Source organism: Callithrix jacchus, chromosome 17 (assembly GCF_049354715.1).
Source record: "Callithrix jacchus isolate 240 chromosome 17, calJac240_pri, whole genome shotgun sequence".
In the NCBI taxonomy this organism is placed as follows: Eukaryota; Metazoa; Chordata; class Mammalia; order Primates; family Cebidae; genus Callithrix; species Callithrix jacchus.
This window is the reverse complement of record NC_133518.1, coordinates 78266893-78283333: the sequence shown is the minus strand read 5'-3', so window position 1 is coordinate 78283333 and position 16441 is coordinate 78266893. Positions and strand designations below refer to the sequence as shown.

The 16441-nt window shown below is 46.4% G+C and overlaps 1 protein-coding gene and 1 non-coding gene across 2 annotated transcripts; both read right to left on the bottom strand.

Moving 5' to 3' along the window:
• Positions 1-2576: 2576 nt before the first annotated feature.
• On the bottom strand, positions 2577-11044 carry ZNF619 (zinc finger protein 619). Its single transcript, XM_078354732.1, is given in 7 exon segments — positions 2577-3385; positions 3387-4147; positions 9424-9484; positions 10012-10067; positions 10295-10389; positions 10391-10412; positions 10624-11044. Coding segments are annotated over 7 exon segments (1962 nt in total). The 5' UTR covers positions 10916-11044; the 3' UTR covers positions 2577-2710.
• Positions 11045-12318: 1274 nt separating this feature from the next.
• On the bottom strand, positions 12319-15679 carry LOC103788916 (uncharacterized). Its single transcript, XR_013528772.1, has 3 exons — positions 15621-15679; positions 14831-14916; positions 12319-12458 (listed from the first exon to the last, which is right to left on the bottom strand). It is a non-coding gene; the product is annotated as an uncharacterized LOC103788916 (transcript).
• Positions 15680-16441: the final 762 nt, after the last annotated feature.

Genomic DNA, 16441 nt, shown 5'->3' with positions numbered 1-16441 from the left:
TTGGCTCACTGCAATCTCCACTTTTGGGTTCAAGCGATTCTCCTGCCTCAGCCTCCGGAGTAGCTGGGAACAGGCACCCACTACCACACCTGGCTAATTTTTGTATTTTTAGTAGAGATGGGGTTTCATCATGTTGGCCAGCCTGGTCTTGAACTCCTGACCTCAGGTGATCCAGCCACCTCAGCCTCCCAAAGTGCTGGGATTACAGGTGTGCGCCACCATACCCAGCTAATTTTTTGTATTTTTAGTAGAGACGGGGTTTCACCATGTTGACCAGGATGGTCTCGATCTCTTGACCTTGTGATCCACCCGCCTCGGCCTCCCAAAGTGCTGGGATTACAGGCGTGAGCCACTGCGCCCGGCGAAGTTGGTTTCTTAATGACAATTCTGGTCTTATCTGGTGATATAACAAAAAGAAAAGAAAAGGCCAGACACGGTGGCTCGCACCTGTAATCCTAGCACTTTGGGAGGCCGAGGTGGGCAGATCACTTGAGGTCAGGAGTTTGAGATCAGCCTGGCCAACATGGCAAAACGCTGTCTCTACTAAAAATACAAAAATTAGCTGGGCATGGAGGCGTATGCCTGTGGTCCCAGCTACCTGGGAGGCTGAGACATGAGAATCACTTGAACCCAGGAGGCAGAGATTGCAGTGAGCCAAGATGGTGCCACGGCACTCCAGCCAGGGTGACAGAGCAAGACATTGCCTCAAAAAAAGAAAAAAAAGAAAAAGAGAAGCAAAGGAAAAGCCAAATTTCAATCATTAGCTGAACTACAGGAGAAAGTCAATCAAGTGTTACTAGCAGACTCTAAAATGGCTGCATAAGGGCCAGAGGAAACAGGGGCAGAAAACTGAAGATGCAGATAATAGGATCGCACAGAAAACGGAAGATGCTGGTAATGAACGGGGTGGGTCAAAAGAGGAGCTATTTGTCTCCACAAGCAGTGTGACAAGAATAGAGTGTAGAGGGAGATGGAGCAGGTCCCTTCAGGGTTGGAAGAAGGCTAGAGAAGAGTGAGCGGGAAGTGGGGAAGCAGCAGCAAGAGTGTGGGAAGAAGAAACAGGAAGTGACCGGGTCTGGAGGAGCGGGCCCAGTGAGCAGCCGGAGCACCGCAGCACATCCAGCAGACTGAGGAGCAACCCCGTCTCTAAAAAATACAAAAATTCAACACATCCAGCAGGCTGAGGAGCAACCCCGTCTCTAAAAAATACAAAAATTCAACACATCCAGCAGGCTGAGGAGCAACCCTGTCTCTAAAAAATACAAAAATTCAACACATCCAGCAGGCTGAGGAGCAACCCTGTCTCTAAAAATATACAAAAATTAGCTGGGTGTGGTGGTGTATGCCCCAGGGCGCAAGCCATCCTCCCACGTCAGCCTCCCAGCTTCTCAGAGGGTGAGCTGGGAGGACGGCTCGAGCCCCAAGGGTCAGCACTGCAGTGGACCATGATCACACCACTGCACTCCAGCCTGAGTGACAGAGCAAGACCCTGTCTCAAAAAATAGGAAAATGCAAAAAGAAAATAGAAAAGGAACCCAAACTGAAAAACCACATCGCCTCCTAATAAAGTTCAAAGACATAATTTTACATTATTGCTCAGTGTCAACTCATCACTTCATTCTCTTTTTCCATAAATGGGACGCTTATAATTTTTTATTACTATCAAGGTAATAAAAAATTTCAAGTCTTAAATTCTTTCAGTGAGCCTTGCCACTGGTCCACCAAATGGCCCTCCTTAAATCCTGAAAGCAGGCTGGCTCACACCTGCAATCCCAGCAGTTTGGGAGGCCGAGGTGGGTGAATCACCTGAGGTCACGCGTTTAAGGCCAGCCTGGCCAACATAGTGAAACCTTGTCTCTACTAAAACTACAAAATTAGCCAGGCATGGTGGTGCATGCCTGTGGTCCCAACTACTCAGAAGGCTGAGGCATGAGAATTGCTTGAACCCCAGAGGCAGAGGTTACAGTGAGCTGAGATCACACCCTTGCACTCCAGCCTGAGGAACAAGAGTGAAACTCCGGCAAAAAAAAAAAAAGAAACCCTGAAAGCAATATTGGACACTTTATCTGATTATCTTCTCCCACAGGCTTTACACTTCTCCTACTTTCTAATTATAATGTCCCATCTCATCATAATCACAATGCCATATGCCCCAAACCCCAAAGTGTTCTGCAAACTCTTCCAACTCCAGCAGCCCCAGAAGGCAGATGCAGAGTGATGATATGGCGCAAGCGTGGACATGAAGAAGAGGAAGTACTGCCATTTCCTACCCGGGGAATAAAAGACGCTCATCGATACGGTCCTCAAGTGTGAGAACTCAAAATGAAGTTAGGAAAACAATACCATCCTCAAGTGTGAGAACTCAAAATGAAGTTAGGAAAACAATACGGTCCTCAAGCGTGAGAACTCAAAATGAAGTTAGGAAAACAATACGGTCCTCAAGTGTGAGAACTCAAAATGAAGTTAGGAAAACAATACGGTCCTCAAGTGTGAGAACTCAAAATGAAGTTAGGAAAACAATACGGTCCTCAAGCGTGAGAACTCAAAATGAAGTTAGGAAAACAATACGGTCCTCAAGCGTGAGAACTCAAAATGAAGTTAGGAAAACAATAACAACTTAAACAAGACCAGAAGACATCAGTATTCCACAACCAGGAGCCCAGTGGAATCCCTAATTTGAGGTGCAATGGGTGTTGAGAACATGAGGGGCTCACAGGGAGTGAGACAAAGGATTCAGGCTATGAGGGGATGACCTCCCAGGAAAAGTGAGATCCTGAAAGAAATGTACTATTTGGACAGGTGAAGGGCTGGCCTTTTCAGATGAGGGAAGCAGCAGGAAGAAAGGCACAGAGGGAGGAAGTATCACTGCATGTGAAGAAGATAAGGGAGGCTCTGGTGGGGCCCGGGTAGAGCAGGCATGTTGGAGAGGCAGAGGAGAGAGGACGGGAGAGTGGCAGTAGGGCTTAACTGCAGATAGCCCTGTTCCATCGATGACTTTCTTCCTAGTATGCCACTTCTGATGCTGAATGAAACTTGCATTCCATTTGAAGGTTTTCCCGCACTCCTTACACTCAAAAGCTTTCTCCCCAGTGTGAACTCGCTGATGCTGAACCAGAGTGATCTTCTGACTGAATGTCTTCCCACATTCCTGGCATTCCTAGGGCTTCTTCCCGGTGTGGATTCTCCGATGCACTATGAAGCAGGAGCCACAACTGAAAGTTTTCCAACATTCGTTACATTTGTAGAGTTGTTCCCCAGTGTGGAACCTCTGGTGCTGAAGAAACACCGAACTGCGGTGGAAGGCCTTGCCACACTCTTTACATTCATAAGGTTTCTCCCCAGTGTGCATTCTCTGATGCTGAATCAGGACTGTATTAGAACTCAAAACTCTTCCCGCACTCCTTACATTCATAGGGCTTCTCCCCAGTGCGAATTCATTCATGGATGAAGCAGTCATAGCTACACCTGAAGGCCTTCCCACATTCCTTACATTTAAAGGGCTTCTCCCCAGTATGGATTCTCTGATGCCGAATCGGTTTTGAATTATAGCTGAAGGTTTTTCCACAGTCAGCACATTCATAGGGCCTCTGTCCACCATTGAGTTTCTGATGCTGAAGAAGGTGGGAATTTTGACTGAAGGCTTGTCCGCATTCCTCACATGAATATGGTTTCTCTCCAGTGTGGATTTTCTGATGCCGTGACAGTTTTGAGTTATATCTGAAGGTTCTCCCACATTCTTTGCATTTGTAGGGCTTTTCACTAGTGTGAATTGTCTGATGCTGGTGAAAGTCTGAATGTGGGTTGTAGTAACTGCCACACTCGCTACATTTATAAAACACCCGTTCTTCAGCAAAGTCCTGCTTTGTAATGAGATGTGTGCTGACACTACTTTCTTCCAATTTCCCGGCTCTCTCTTCCCTTTCAATGGTGGAAGATTTATGATCCTGGACTGTCAAGTCTGTGCAATCTCCTATGTTTGTTTCCTTCCCTGTATCATGGAGCTGTGACTTCCCTAACCTGCCCTTGAAGTCAGGGTGCTGGGGAATGTCCATCAGCAGTCCCTCCACTATCAGTCTGCGGGACTCTGATTCTTTAGAAACGTTTAGCTGTGCAGTTTCTTCCTTAGCCTTAGTCTTGGTTTTACCATCTAGCATGATAAAAGGAAAACACAAGAGAATGCCAGAAGGGAAAGGGATTAATCAGTATCAACTTGCCCTAGACACATTAATTTTTTGAGAGAGACATAGCCACCTGATGGTACCTCAAAGGGAAAGTAAAAAAACTGGAGGTGGAGAAGGTAAGCAATCCCGTATGAATGATAAAAACAGTGTGGATGGCAGAAGATACCGACTGAGGCAAATGGATAAAGAAAAATGGGAATGGGGTGACGTTGCAGGAAGGGGAAGCAATGAAGAAAAGCAGAGGAAGCCAAAGGTGAGAAAAGCGATCTCTAAACCGGAGAAGAGAAAGATGGGCAGGCAGCTCTAGCACCACATGGTACCCAGAGGTCTGGGAGCTGTCTGCGACAGTGGACCTCCAAGCCCAATCAAGGCATAAACCCTGTCAAAGACTTTAAAACACTCTGTAATTTTTAAAGAAATGTTCTCTAGTTCTCTATCACAAGCCTGGCTGGACAGAAAGCAGTTCATGACACTGCCGTTTATGAAGGGTTCATGAGAACACCACAATTTTAGAACCTAAGTGCTGTCCTCTGGGAGACTAACCTTTGAAAGAAACGAAGGCCCAGCCAAGAATCTGCCCAGAACGGAAACGGCAGTTGGAGTTGGGATATGGGGATCATGCTTTCACTGGTAGCACCATAACACAGAAACCTTCTTTGCCTTGTCAAGCACCAGCAATACGACAAATGAAACTTCCATTTTAATGTTTTTTTGTTTTTTTTTTTTGAGACAGAGTCTTGTTTGTCGCCAGGCGCCAGGCACCAGGCTGGAGTGCAGTGGCGCGATCTCCGCTCACTGCAACCTCCGCCGCCCGGGTTCAAGCAATTCTCCTGCCTCAGCCTCCCGAGTAGCTGGGACTACAGATGCGTGCCACCATGCCCAGCTAATTTTTTATATTTTAGTAGGGACGGGGTTTCACTATGTTGGCCAGGATGGTCTTGATCTCCTGACCTCATGATCCGCCCGCCTCAGCCTCCCAAAGTGCTGGGTGGGATTACAGGCTTGAGCCCCTGCGTCCGGCCCATTTTTATGTTTTTTGAGCCTTGTTGACCATGACTCACATTTTGGATCCTAAACCAATACAGACACACACACACCTCACTCACACACCTGAAACAGAAACAATGTCCTTAATAAGAGCGATGTATCCATTTGTTGGTGTAAATTCTTCTTTATGTTGGTGCTCTTTACTTTTTGGTGTATTTTTAGAAAGGCTAATACTGGTTGTTTCTTTCTGTGTGTAATGCTTCTTTCAGAAGCATTGTAAAGCAGGCCTGGTGGTAATAAAATCTCTGAGTTCTTGCTTGTTCATAAAAGATTTTATTTTTCCTTCAGTTGTGAAGCTTAGTTTGGCTGGATATGAAATTCTGGGCTGAAGGTTCTGTTCTTTGAGGATGTTGAATATTGGCCCCCACTCTCTTCTGGCTTGTAGAGTTTCTGCTGAGAGATCTGCTGTAAGTCTGATAGGCTTGCCTTTGTGGGTAACATGACCTTTCTCTCTGGCTGCCCTTAGTATTTTCTCCTTCGTTTCAACCCTGGTGAATCTAATGATTATGTGCCTTGGGGTTGCTCTTCTTGAGGAATATCTTTGTGGTGTTCTCTGTATTTCCTGGGGTTGAATTTTGACCTGCTTTGCTAGTTTAGGAAAATTTTCCTGAATAATATCCTGAAGGGTATTTTCCAGCTTGGATTCATTCTCTCCGTCGCATTCAGGTACACCTATCAAACGTAAATTTGGTCTTTTCACATAGTCCCACATTTCTTGGAGACTTTGCTCATTCCTTTTTATCCTTTTTTCTCTAATCTTTTCTTCACGTTTTATTTCATTAAGTTGGACTTTGACCTCTGATATCCCTTATTCTGCTTGAACAATTCGAGTGTTTAAACCTGTGCATACTTCTCGGAGTTCCTGTATTGTATTATTTAGTTCCATTAATTCACTCATGCTCCACTCTAAGTTGTCAAAAATAAATAATAAATAAATAAAAAGCAGGAGTTGCAATTCTCGTATCGGAGAAAATAGATTTTAAAGCAAAAAAGATATAGTGGTAAAAGGATCAATGCAACAACAAGAGCTAACGATCCTAACACCCAGACACGAGACTTAGATTCAATGAGACAGAAAATTAATAAGGATATCAAGGACTCGAACTCAGATCCGGAACAAGTAAACTTAATAAATATTCATAGAGCTCTCCACTTCAAATACACAAAATATACATTCTTGTCAATACCACATCACACCTACCCATAAGTTTAAATGAAACATTGATTGGCCATTATTAATACTCAATTTTTTTCAAAATAAAGCAATATTTCCATTTACTCTCCCTCTTTCTCTTCCTCTTTCTTCCTCTCCTTTACTTATTTTTTTTTTCTTTCCTTCTCTCAAAAAAAAAAAAAATAAACTTGTAAACCTCTAGATCCAGGTCGGCAATGTCTCTCTCATTGCTTGATTTCCTTCCTTCCCTTCCCTCCCTCCCTCCCTCCCCGCTTCCTCCCTTCCTTCCTTCCTTCCTTCCTTCATCCCTTCCTTCCTCCCTACCGTCCTTCTTCCCTCCCTTCCTGCCTTCCTCCCCCGACCCCCCAAAAAAAAAAAAAAAAAAAAGCGATGTATTCACGCCGGGCGTGGTGGCTCATGTCTGTAATCCCAGCACTTTGGGAGGCCAAAGTGGGCGGATCATCTGAGGTCAGGAATTCAAGATCAGCCTAGCCAACCCTGTGAAACCTCGTCTCTATTAAAAATACAAAAAATTAGCTGGGCGTGGTAGCAGGCACCTGTAATCCCAGCTACTTGGGAGGCTGAGGCATGAGAATCACTTGAACCTGAGTGATGGAGATTGCAGTGAGCCGAGATCGCACCAATGCACTCCAGTCTGGCGGACAGAGCAAGACTCTGTCTCAAAAAAAAAAAAGTGATGCATTCACAATAGGCTTTATAGTATTTTAGACTTTATTTATAGCTAGTACAGTCTAATCTAATTTTCAAATGCTGGTAACAACTTATTGATGAGTTGCGACCCAGAGTTTAAAGAATATGGTTCTAAATGTTCAAGAACAGTGGTCTCAAATGGTGGTCCCTGAACCAGCATCGTCTGAGAACCTCTTAGAAATGCAAATCACTGGGGCTGGGTTTGGTGGCATGTGCCAGTAGTCCCACCTAATTGAGAGGCTGAAGTGGGACAATCACTTGAGCCCAGGAATTTGAGACCAGACTAGGCAAAATAACAAGACCCTATCTTGAAAAACAAAATGCAAATTCCCAGGCCCGCCCCAGTCTACTGAATTTGAATCTCTGGAGGTGTCACCTGGCAATTGTGTTTTAATAAGTTCTGCAAGTAATTCTGATACATACCAGAGTTTGAAGTTTACTACTCCATAAACTAGATAAGACAGATTGAGGCTGCTCTTTTCAGTGTTCAAGGCTGCACCTTCCCAAAAGGCGGCCACTAGCCACATGTGGCTGTTTCAATGTCAATGAATTAAAATGGAATAAAATCAAAAACTCAGTTCCTCAGTTGCCCTAGGCACACTTCAGGTGCTCATGTGATTCTTCTGGCTAAACAACCATGTGCACCTGTGGCAAGAGGCGACACTAAGGACTGCAGGAAGGATGCCAGGAAAGCCGCTGGATCACCTCAAATGCTGGTCAATTTAAGGCACAGATTAAGGCAGAAGTGGGGGAATTAGAAAGGAGCGTTTGCCTTATAGCGGCTCCGAATACCATACAAGATTGACGGAATATGAGAACCGAGCAATCGAATGAGGAAGGCTGTATATCAAATCTCTGATTGGTCTTTACATTTATCTCAATTCAGTATCTTTCATAAAAGAAAACTGTTTATTCCCAATATAGAAACAAGCTTTCTTTCAAAAGCCAATGTAAAATTCAGTGTTTAGGAATTCAGAAAAATTCCACTTAGATATATAGTTTTACACACACACACACACACACACACATGTTCTTACAAAAACAACTTCTAGCTGAGCACGGTCGCTCACACCTGTAATCCCAGCACTTGGGGAGGCCGAGGCAGGTGAATCACTTGAGGTCAGGAGTTTAAGACCAATCTGGGCAAAATGGTGAAACCCTCTCTCTACTAAAATTACAAAAATTAGCCGGGCATGGTGGTGGGCGCCTGTAATCCCAGCTACTTGGGAGGCTGAGGCAGGACAATCGCTTGAGCCTGGGAGGCAGAGGTTGCAATGAGCTGAGATAGTGCCACTACACTCCAGCCTGGGCGACAGAGTGAGACTCTGTCTCAATCAATCAGTCAGTTAATCAATAAGAAGCCAAGTTCGTGGCTGGGTGCAGTGGCTCATGCCTGTAATCCCAGCATGTTGGGAGGCCAAGGAAGGTGGATCACAAGGTCAGGAGTTCGAGACCAGCCTGGTCAACATGGTGAAACCCTGTCTCTACTAAAAATACAAAAATTAGCCAGGCATGGTTGCGTGTGCCTTAAGTCCCAGCTACTTGGGAGGCTGAGGAAGAAGAATCACTTGAACCCAGGAAGCAGAGGTTGTGGTGAGCCGAGATCACGCCACTATAGTCTAGCCTGGGCAATAGAGCGAGACTCTGTCTCAAAGAAAAAAAAAGAAAGAAAACCAAGTTCTTACTATATTGTATTTATATTCCTGAGCTGACCAACCAACAGAAGTCTGTCTGAAATATATACATATATGTATATGTATGTGTATGTATATGTATATGTATATGTATGTATATGTATAGATAGATAGATTACAGATAGGGTCTTGCTCTGTCACCCAGGCTGGAGTAGAATGGTGTGATCCTAGCTCACTGCAACCTCAAACTCCTGGCTCAAGGGATTCTCCAGCCTCAGCCTCCTGAGTAGCTGGCACTACAGGCACATGCCACCATGCCCAGCTAATTTTTTTGGTTTTTTTTGTAGAGACAGGGTCTTGCTATGTTGTCCAGGCTGGTCTCAAACTCTTGGACTCAAGCACCCTCCCACCTTGGTCTCCCAAAGTGCCAGGATATCGGTGTAAGCCACTACACCTGGCCTGAAATCCTTTAGCTTTACAAATAAAAATGGCAGAAAATAAAATGGCTGGACTGGTCTTTTCTAGTTTGGGGATGAAGTTCTGGTAAGCAACACTTCTTTGACTATTTTCATCCCCACAACCATCATAGGACAAAGAAGAACCTTTTTCATGCTAAATTGTTAACAGAAAGGTGGAGGCAAAGCTAGAATGAAGGATGGTGGGTTTTCCCGCTCACCTGTGCACAGGCCTCTCAGGGCTTCTTCCCCACTAAGGGTGCAGGGATCTGGGCCCCAGAGCTAGAATGAAGGATGGTGGGTTTTCCTGCTCACCTGTGCACAGGCCTCTCAGGGTTTCTCCCCACTAAGTGTCCAGGGGTCTGGGCCCCAGAACTAGAATGAAGGATGGTAGGTTACAGGCCTCTCAGGGCTTCTCCCCACTAAGTGTGCAGGGGTCTGGGCCCCAGAGCTAGAATGAAGGATGGTGGGTTTTCCTGCTCACCTGTGCACAGGCCTCTCAGGGTTTCTCCCCACTACGTGTCCAGGGGTCTAGGCCCCAAAGCTAGAATGAAGGATGGTGGGTTTTCCTCTCAGGGCTTCTCCCCACTAAGTGTCCAGGGGTCTGGGCCCCAGAGCTAGAATGAAGGATGGTGGGTTTTCCTCTCAGGGCTTCTCCCCACTAAGTGTCCAGGGGTCTGGGCCCCAAAGCTAGAATGAAGGATGGTGGGTTTTCCCGCTCACCTATGCCTCTCAGGGCTTCTTCCCCACTAAGTGTCCAGGGGTCTGGGCTTCTCCCCACTAAGTGTGCAGGGGTCTGGGCCCCAGGCTGCCTCTCCTTGGTCCAGCTGGAATACCAGATCAGGTTTGGGGAATGGAAATGCTGCTAGAGGAGAAACAAAAGGAACAGGAGGCTGAGGAGAATCACCAGTGACTTTCCTCTCTCTGCTTTGCCAGGTAAAAATAAAAGAGGATGCCCCAGACTAAGTGAAATCAGAGAGAAGTGAATCTGCAGAATCTAAGGAAGGGCTTGAAGCTTGCTCTGGCCTCTAAGAGGACAGAAAGCTCCCACAGTTTCTGGAGGGGTGTACACGAGGGCCCTAGGGGACTCACAGATAGTCAATAGAGCCAAAATCAGCTCCCAGGAACTGGAAGATGGAAGGAATGAAGGCAGTGCACCAGGAACCTTCTCAGTTCTCTCTGTACCCAGGAAAGCCCCCCTGCATTAAGTCTCCATTAGGAATCAGGGAAGAGGAAAGTGCTGTTAGACACCTAAGTGAACCCAGCTCTTTCTCCATCCAGCTACTCCTGGCACAGGGGATTTGGGAGCTCAACCCATAGGGCAACAATTCTGATGGTATTCGAGATCCTAGATCTGCTAAGGAGGAATCTAGTAGTCCCCAAGGGCAGAAGCCGAGTTTCAGAGAGAAAGAAGGACTTACACCAGGAAGTTACATTTGCATAGTTCTCCAGCATCACCTCCCTGTACAGGGCCCTCTGAGTAGGGTGCAGGCTGGCCCATTCATTCTGGGTGAAATACACAGCCACATCCTCAAAGGTCACTGGCTTCTGAAACAAGTTCCTGCTCGAGCCCTGTGTAAGAACACAGGGAGAGGCCTGAATTCCAGGAAAGGGATAAATTTCCTGGAATCCATGGCACTGAGCCCCACGGAAGGTTTGTACTGGCAAGGAGAGCCTCACAGCACCCCAGCTTGGACAGCCCTGAGTCAGCATTCCAACTTTCCATGTGCATACCTCTGCGGCCCTAATACTATCATCCTAAGCGCACAGCCCAGCACCTGCTGTTCTCTGCTTGGTGATCACGTCAACCCATGGCTGGTTCCACAGGCCAGGTATATTTTCTGGCATGCTTTCTAAATCAGCCATAGCATGTAACCATCTTTCACCCTGCCTCCATCCATCCTGAAGCACCTATCATGGCCTTCCACTCAGCTTCTTTCTGGTCTTCCTCCTCTACGTCTTCTGCTACAGATAGGGGGTGATTTCACGGGGATAAGGTTCCTTTTATCCTGGATATTTCTCCCCTTTCTATCATCTTGCCTTATCAGAAGCTATTAACAGTTCTCCCGTGGCTGGATATGTTGGCTCACGCCTGTAATCCCAGCACTTTGGGAGGCTGGGCCAGGCAGATCACCGGAGGTCGGGAGTTCAAGACCAGCCTGACCAACATGGAGAGACCCCGCCTCTACTGAAAATACAAAATTAGTTGGGTGTGACAGTGTATGCCTATAATCCAAGCTACTTAGGAAGCTAAAGCAGGAGAATCGCTTGAACCCAGGAGGCGGAGGTTGCAGCGAGTCGAGACTGTGTCATTGTACTACAGCCTGGGAAACAAGACTGAAACTCTGTTTCAAAAAAAAAAAAAAAATTCTTCTTCCTCCTTTGAAGGTGATGTGCAGTGTTACTTCTTTGTCTCCTAACACACTTCACTCCAGGACAGGTTGGCAAGCTCCCATCCTTCTGCAGAGATCTGCCCACTGCTGTCCTCTTTTTTTTGAGACAGAGTCCAGCTCTATCACCCAAACTGGAGTGCAATGGCACCATCTCCACTCACTGCTTCCGTCACCTCCCAGGTTCAAGTGATTTTCCTGCCTCAGCCTCCCTAGTAGCTGGGATTACAGATGCCCGCCACCATATCCCAGCTAATTTTTGTATTTTTAGTAGAGATGGGGTTTTACCATGCTGCCCAGGCTGATCTCAAACTCCTGACCTCAGGCGATCTGCCTGCCTCGGCCTCCCAAAGTGCTGGGATTACGTTATAAGCGTGAGCCACTGCGCCCAGCCAATGCTGTCCTCTTCACTGTGTGTCTCTCTTTCTGCTTCCCATTAAAACCACCTCCAGCTTCTCAAAGAAGAAGGAAACCATCACAAGCTGTTTAGAGCTTTGTCCCTGTGTCAGTTACTTTTAAACCAATTTGCTCAATCATTATAGCACATCTGTGAAATAAGAATTTGATGGGAATCAGCATTATTAAGCACTTTGAAATAGACTAAAACGAGTCCTCTTTGAGTATTTATTACAAGGGTGTATATGGAAGCAAAAATGTCAAAATGGGCTGACCACTTTTATATAAATTTGTCCCACTGTAACATCTCTCTGACTCACACTGTAGTCTTTCTCAGTCCATCATGTCAACAAGCTTCTCTTTGTACTTAAGTCTCTTCCGAGTGAAGAAATATAACATGAAGTACTAGAAGATTTGCAGTCCTCATTGTAAAGATCATCAACAACAAAAATCATCAATGGATGCTAAATCTAGGAGGAAATTTTGATGAGAAGCAGAATATTTGCATGATCTTAAATGTCTTCTCATAGACTGCTTATTAGTTCCAAAAGGGAAACAGTAATTATACAGTAATCAGATAAAACCCCTTAACCAGGAAGTTCAAATGTGGCTGGCGTGACTGGGGAACTGAATGTTTTTTTAATTGATTTTAATTTAAATAGGCACATGTGGCTAGGGAGTACCTTACTGGACAGTGCGGAATAGATACAGCTGTTAACACCCTTGTCTGACTTCCTTCAGAGTCAGCAACTGGAAACACGGGCCTCACATCTCCATGCCTCTGAAACACTGCTCTGATTATCAGCGCATCCTTTGGTTCCTTGCTTTCTGAAACACTTAGCTTCCTCAGATCCTGCTCTCTCTGTGGTCACCCTTCTTCTGTCCTTTACCTGCACTCACTTTCTTCATTAAGTGGGGCTGCTGACTCCCTTCTCTGGAAGTGGGTTACAGAGGCAGCACAACATAGTGGCGAATGGCACGGAAGTTAGAGCTGTGGTCCTCAACATGGGGCCATTTTGTCCCCCAGGGAGTAGGTGGCAACGTCTGGAGACATTTTTAGTTGTCACAGCTCAGTGTGGTGGTAACAGTAGAGCTACTGGCATCTAGTAGATAGTAGGCCAGGACTATTGCTGAACATCCCATAATGCACAAACAAAGAATTATCTGGCCCAAATGTAAATGCTGCCAAGGTTGAAAAGCCCTGCTCTAAGCCAGACTCCCTAGGTTCAAATAGCATCTCTAATACGCATCAGCTGTTAATCTCGGATGAGACAATTAAACTTTCTCTACCTCAGCTGCCCCATTTGTAAAACTGCGATAATAATAACTATTTGATAGGACTTTTACAAGGATGGCATAAATTATTATCTGTGAAGCACTAAGATATCACCTGGCACATGATATCATATAAATCTCAGCTCTTACTACAACCACAAATGAGATTGGAAGAACTTCCTAGAAGATTCTAAGTGACAAATGTTCCTCTTAGAGATTGTAGCAAAGACTGACAAGTGTGTGTGTGGGTGTGTGCGCGCACACCCCCCCTTTCTTTCTTAGTACTGGAACCCTAATTATACCTGAGGTTGCACTCAGCCCTGGCAACCAAGTGGGGCCAATGAAATGCAATTAGAAATATTGTTGGGGAATTATGGGAAGGTTCCTACAAGAGAGGTTCATGTTCTTTTGGCGGCTCCTCTTCTAGCTGGAAGGCACACACGATGGCTAGAGATCAAGCAGCTACTTTGGACAATAAAGTGGCCTAGAACATATGAAATGCTGCTAGGACGGTAGAGCAGAAAGACAGGGCCTGAGAGCATCCACACTAGCCCTGGATTGACTCTAGACACTTCTGTATGGGAGAGAAGCGTTTACCTTGTTTAATCCACTGTCACTTGGGGTCCTCTTTGTGGAATCTAATCCTAAGTGATTACTGCACTTCACGCAAAGCACAGCCTACCCCCACAGATATTTAAACACTTCCTGACTTGCAAGAATAAATTTTTGCCAAAGTGCTCCAACAGTAGTGGATGGTCCAATATCCCCAAAAAGAAGGACACACACATTGCTTTTCAGTCCTTGGGATGGGGCTTTCTCGTTACATGTTACATCCGCTACATGATAAACTCAGCTTTCTCATTACACGATCTAGGACACTGGAGAAAAACCCAGTAAAACCATCAACTACCACCAAGAACTCTGGAGGGACAAGTGTTCCCAATGCTACATGAATTTGTGCCAAGAAAGGCTGCAGTCTCACAGAGGTTAGACTGATGTCTTCGCATTGAGCTAAAGGCACTGGCTTCAGCTCCAAACTCATCATTCCTCTAAAAATACACCTCCCTCATCAATCCACACCTTCCAAATACTTCCAGTTCTGCCTTCGCTGAATGGTCTGCAGGGCAAACTCCTCCCTTGGAAGTGTCTATTTAACCTCAGAAGTGTCTTTTCTTTGTGTATTGTGACGCAGACAAGCACTCCTCAAATTTTAATTTGCCCCTTAATTTTCCAGATTTAGTAAAAATGTAGGTTCTGATTCAGGAGATCAGACATTTTGCCTAACAAGCACCCTCTATAATGCAAAAGCTGCTCATCTCCAGGCCACGCTTTCAGTTCTTGTGGATGTAGACTCTCACTTTCTAGGATAATTAATTCCTTCATTTCCAACCTACCTGACCCTCTCAAATTCACCAACTCTCATCATCAAACCCCTCGCATACTCTTTTGCCATACTCTATGAAGGATGGTCAACTGAGCATGGGACTGTCCAAGTCAGGCTTCTAGGCCTGTGCTGACTTTCCAAATCTGTTCTGAGTATGGAAAGCTGAAAGAAAGCTCTGCTCACCTGGAACCACAGTGTCTGGAGCATGGCTGATGACCCCTGGCTTCATGCACTGCCCTCTAGGTTTGGAAAAGCAAGAACCTGTGGAGCTAAGAGAGAACCTCAGTGAGACTGTCTTGTCTCCTACACTTCCACCTCTTCCCTCTGTCTCCTGCCATTAGCACTGCAGATGTTCTTAGCACAGTAGCTGCTCCCATTCACCCTCTCCACTGATTCATGGGATGCTGCAAATGCTCCTTCTGCATATTCTCCTGTGGATCTGCTTGGTGACACTGGAAACTCTAGAAAGAATATCTGTAAAATACGAGTCAGGTACTGCAGTGGATTCGTGGCTGTTTAGAAAAAATATTCTTGGCCCCACTATGAATACATTACTAAATAGTTTGTACTGAATGCTGCTAGGGATCATGGCAATCCAAAACAAGTCTCTGGAGAGAGAGCAGGATGTAACGGGGACCCCTAAACAAACCACAGGCTGCACACAAAATGTAAGTGGTGACCTAGCCCTGGGTGACAAGGGTGAGACGCTCAATGTCCCAGTGGGTGATGCTGACCGAAGACCTAACCGGGATCTGAACGCTCCACCCCAGGAAGCAGGGGACCCTATAGTCACAGCTCCCATCCTCCCCATGAATACCGCCGCCCAGAGGACATCAGGCCAGCTCTTCAGAGCGGCAAGGTCGATTGCATCTGAGGACGGGGTGCTGGGCCCAGGCTCGGGCGACCTCTGCAAGGGCCCAACGCCCGACCTCCAGAACAGGTGGCCGAGAGAGGGAAGACCAGGAAACTCTACCCGAGCGTTCGCCAGGTGGCCAAGGCAGAAGCACTAGCGGCCGGCAGTCGGTCCCTACTGCCTCTCTAGGAAGCCGGGAGGCTGGCCCTTCTCTATGGTCCCCCCGAAGCCAAACTCCCACCCTTGCCTTGCCTTCCCCACAATCGCTCTGCGCCTGGTTTGTTTTCTATTTTCTATTGAAATTGGGGATCTCGCTATATTGCGCAGCCTGGTCTCGAACTCCTGAGATCAAGCGGATCCACCTCGGCCTCACAGACGTAAGCCGCTGCGCCCGGCCGCGCCTGGTTTTTTATTTTCTCTTACGGCTTGGTACCCCAACTACATGATAAATTCCTCCATATTTAACAATTAATTCCTACGGCCGGGCGCGGTGGCTCACGCCTGTAATCCCAGCACTTTGGGAGGCCGAGGCGGGTGGATCACAAGGTCAAGAGATCGAGACCATCCTGGTTAACAAGGTGAAACCCCGTCTCTACTAAAAATACAAAAATGACGGCCGGGCGCGGTGGCTCACGCCGTAATCCCAGCACTTTGGGAGGCCAAGGCGGGTGGATCACGAGGTCGGCAGATCGAGACCATCCTGGTCAACATGGTGAAACCCCGTCTCTACTAAAAATACAAAAATTAGCAGGGCATGGTGGCGCGTGCCTGTAATCCCAGCTACTCAGGAGGCTGAGGCAGGAGAATTGCCTGAACCCAGGAGGCGGAGGTTGCGGTGAGCCGAGATTGCGCCATTGCGCTCCAGCCTGGGTAACAAGAGCAAAACTCCGTCTCCAAAAACAAAAACAAAAACAATTAATTCCTAACGTAATTAACTTAAT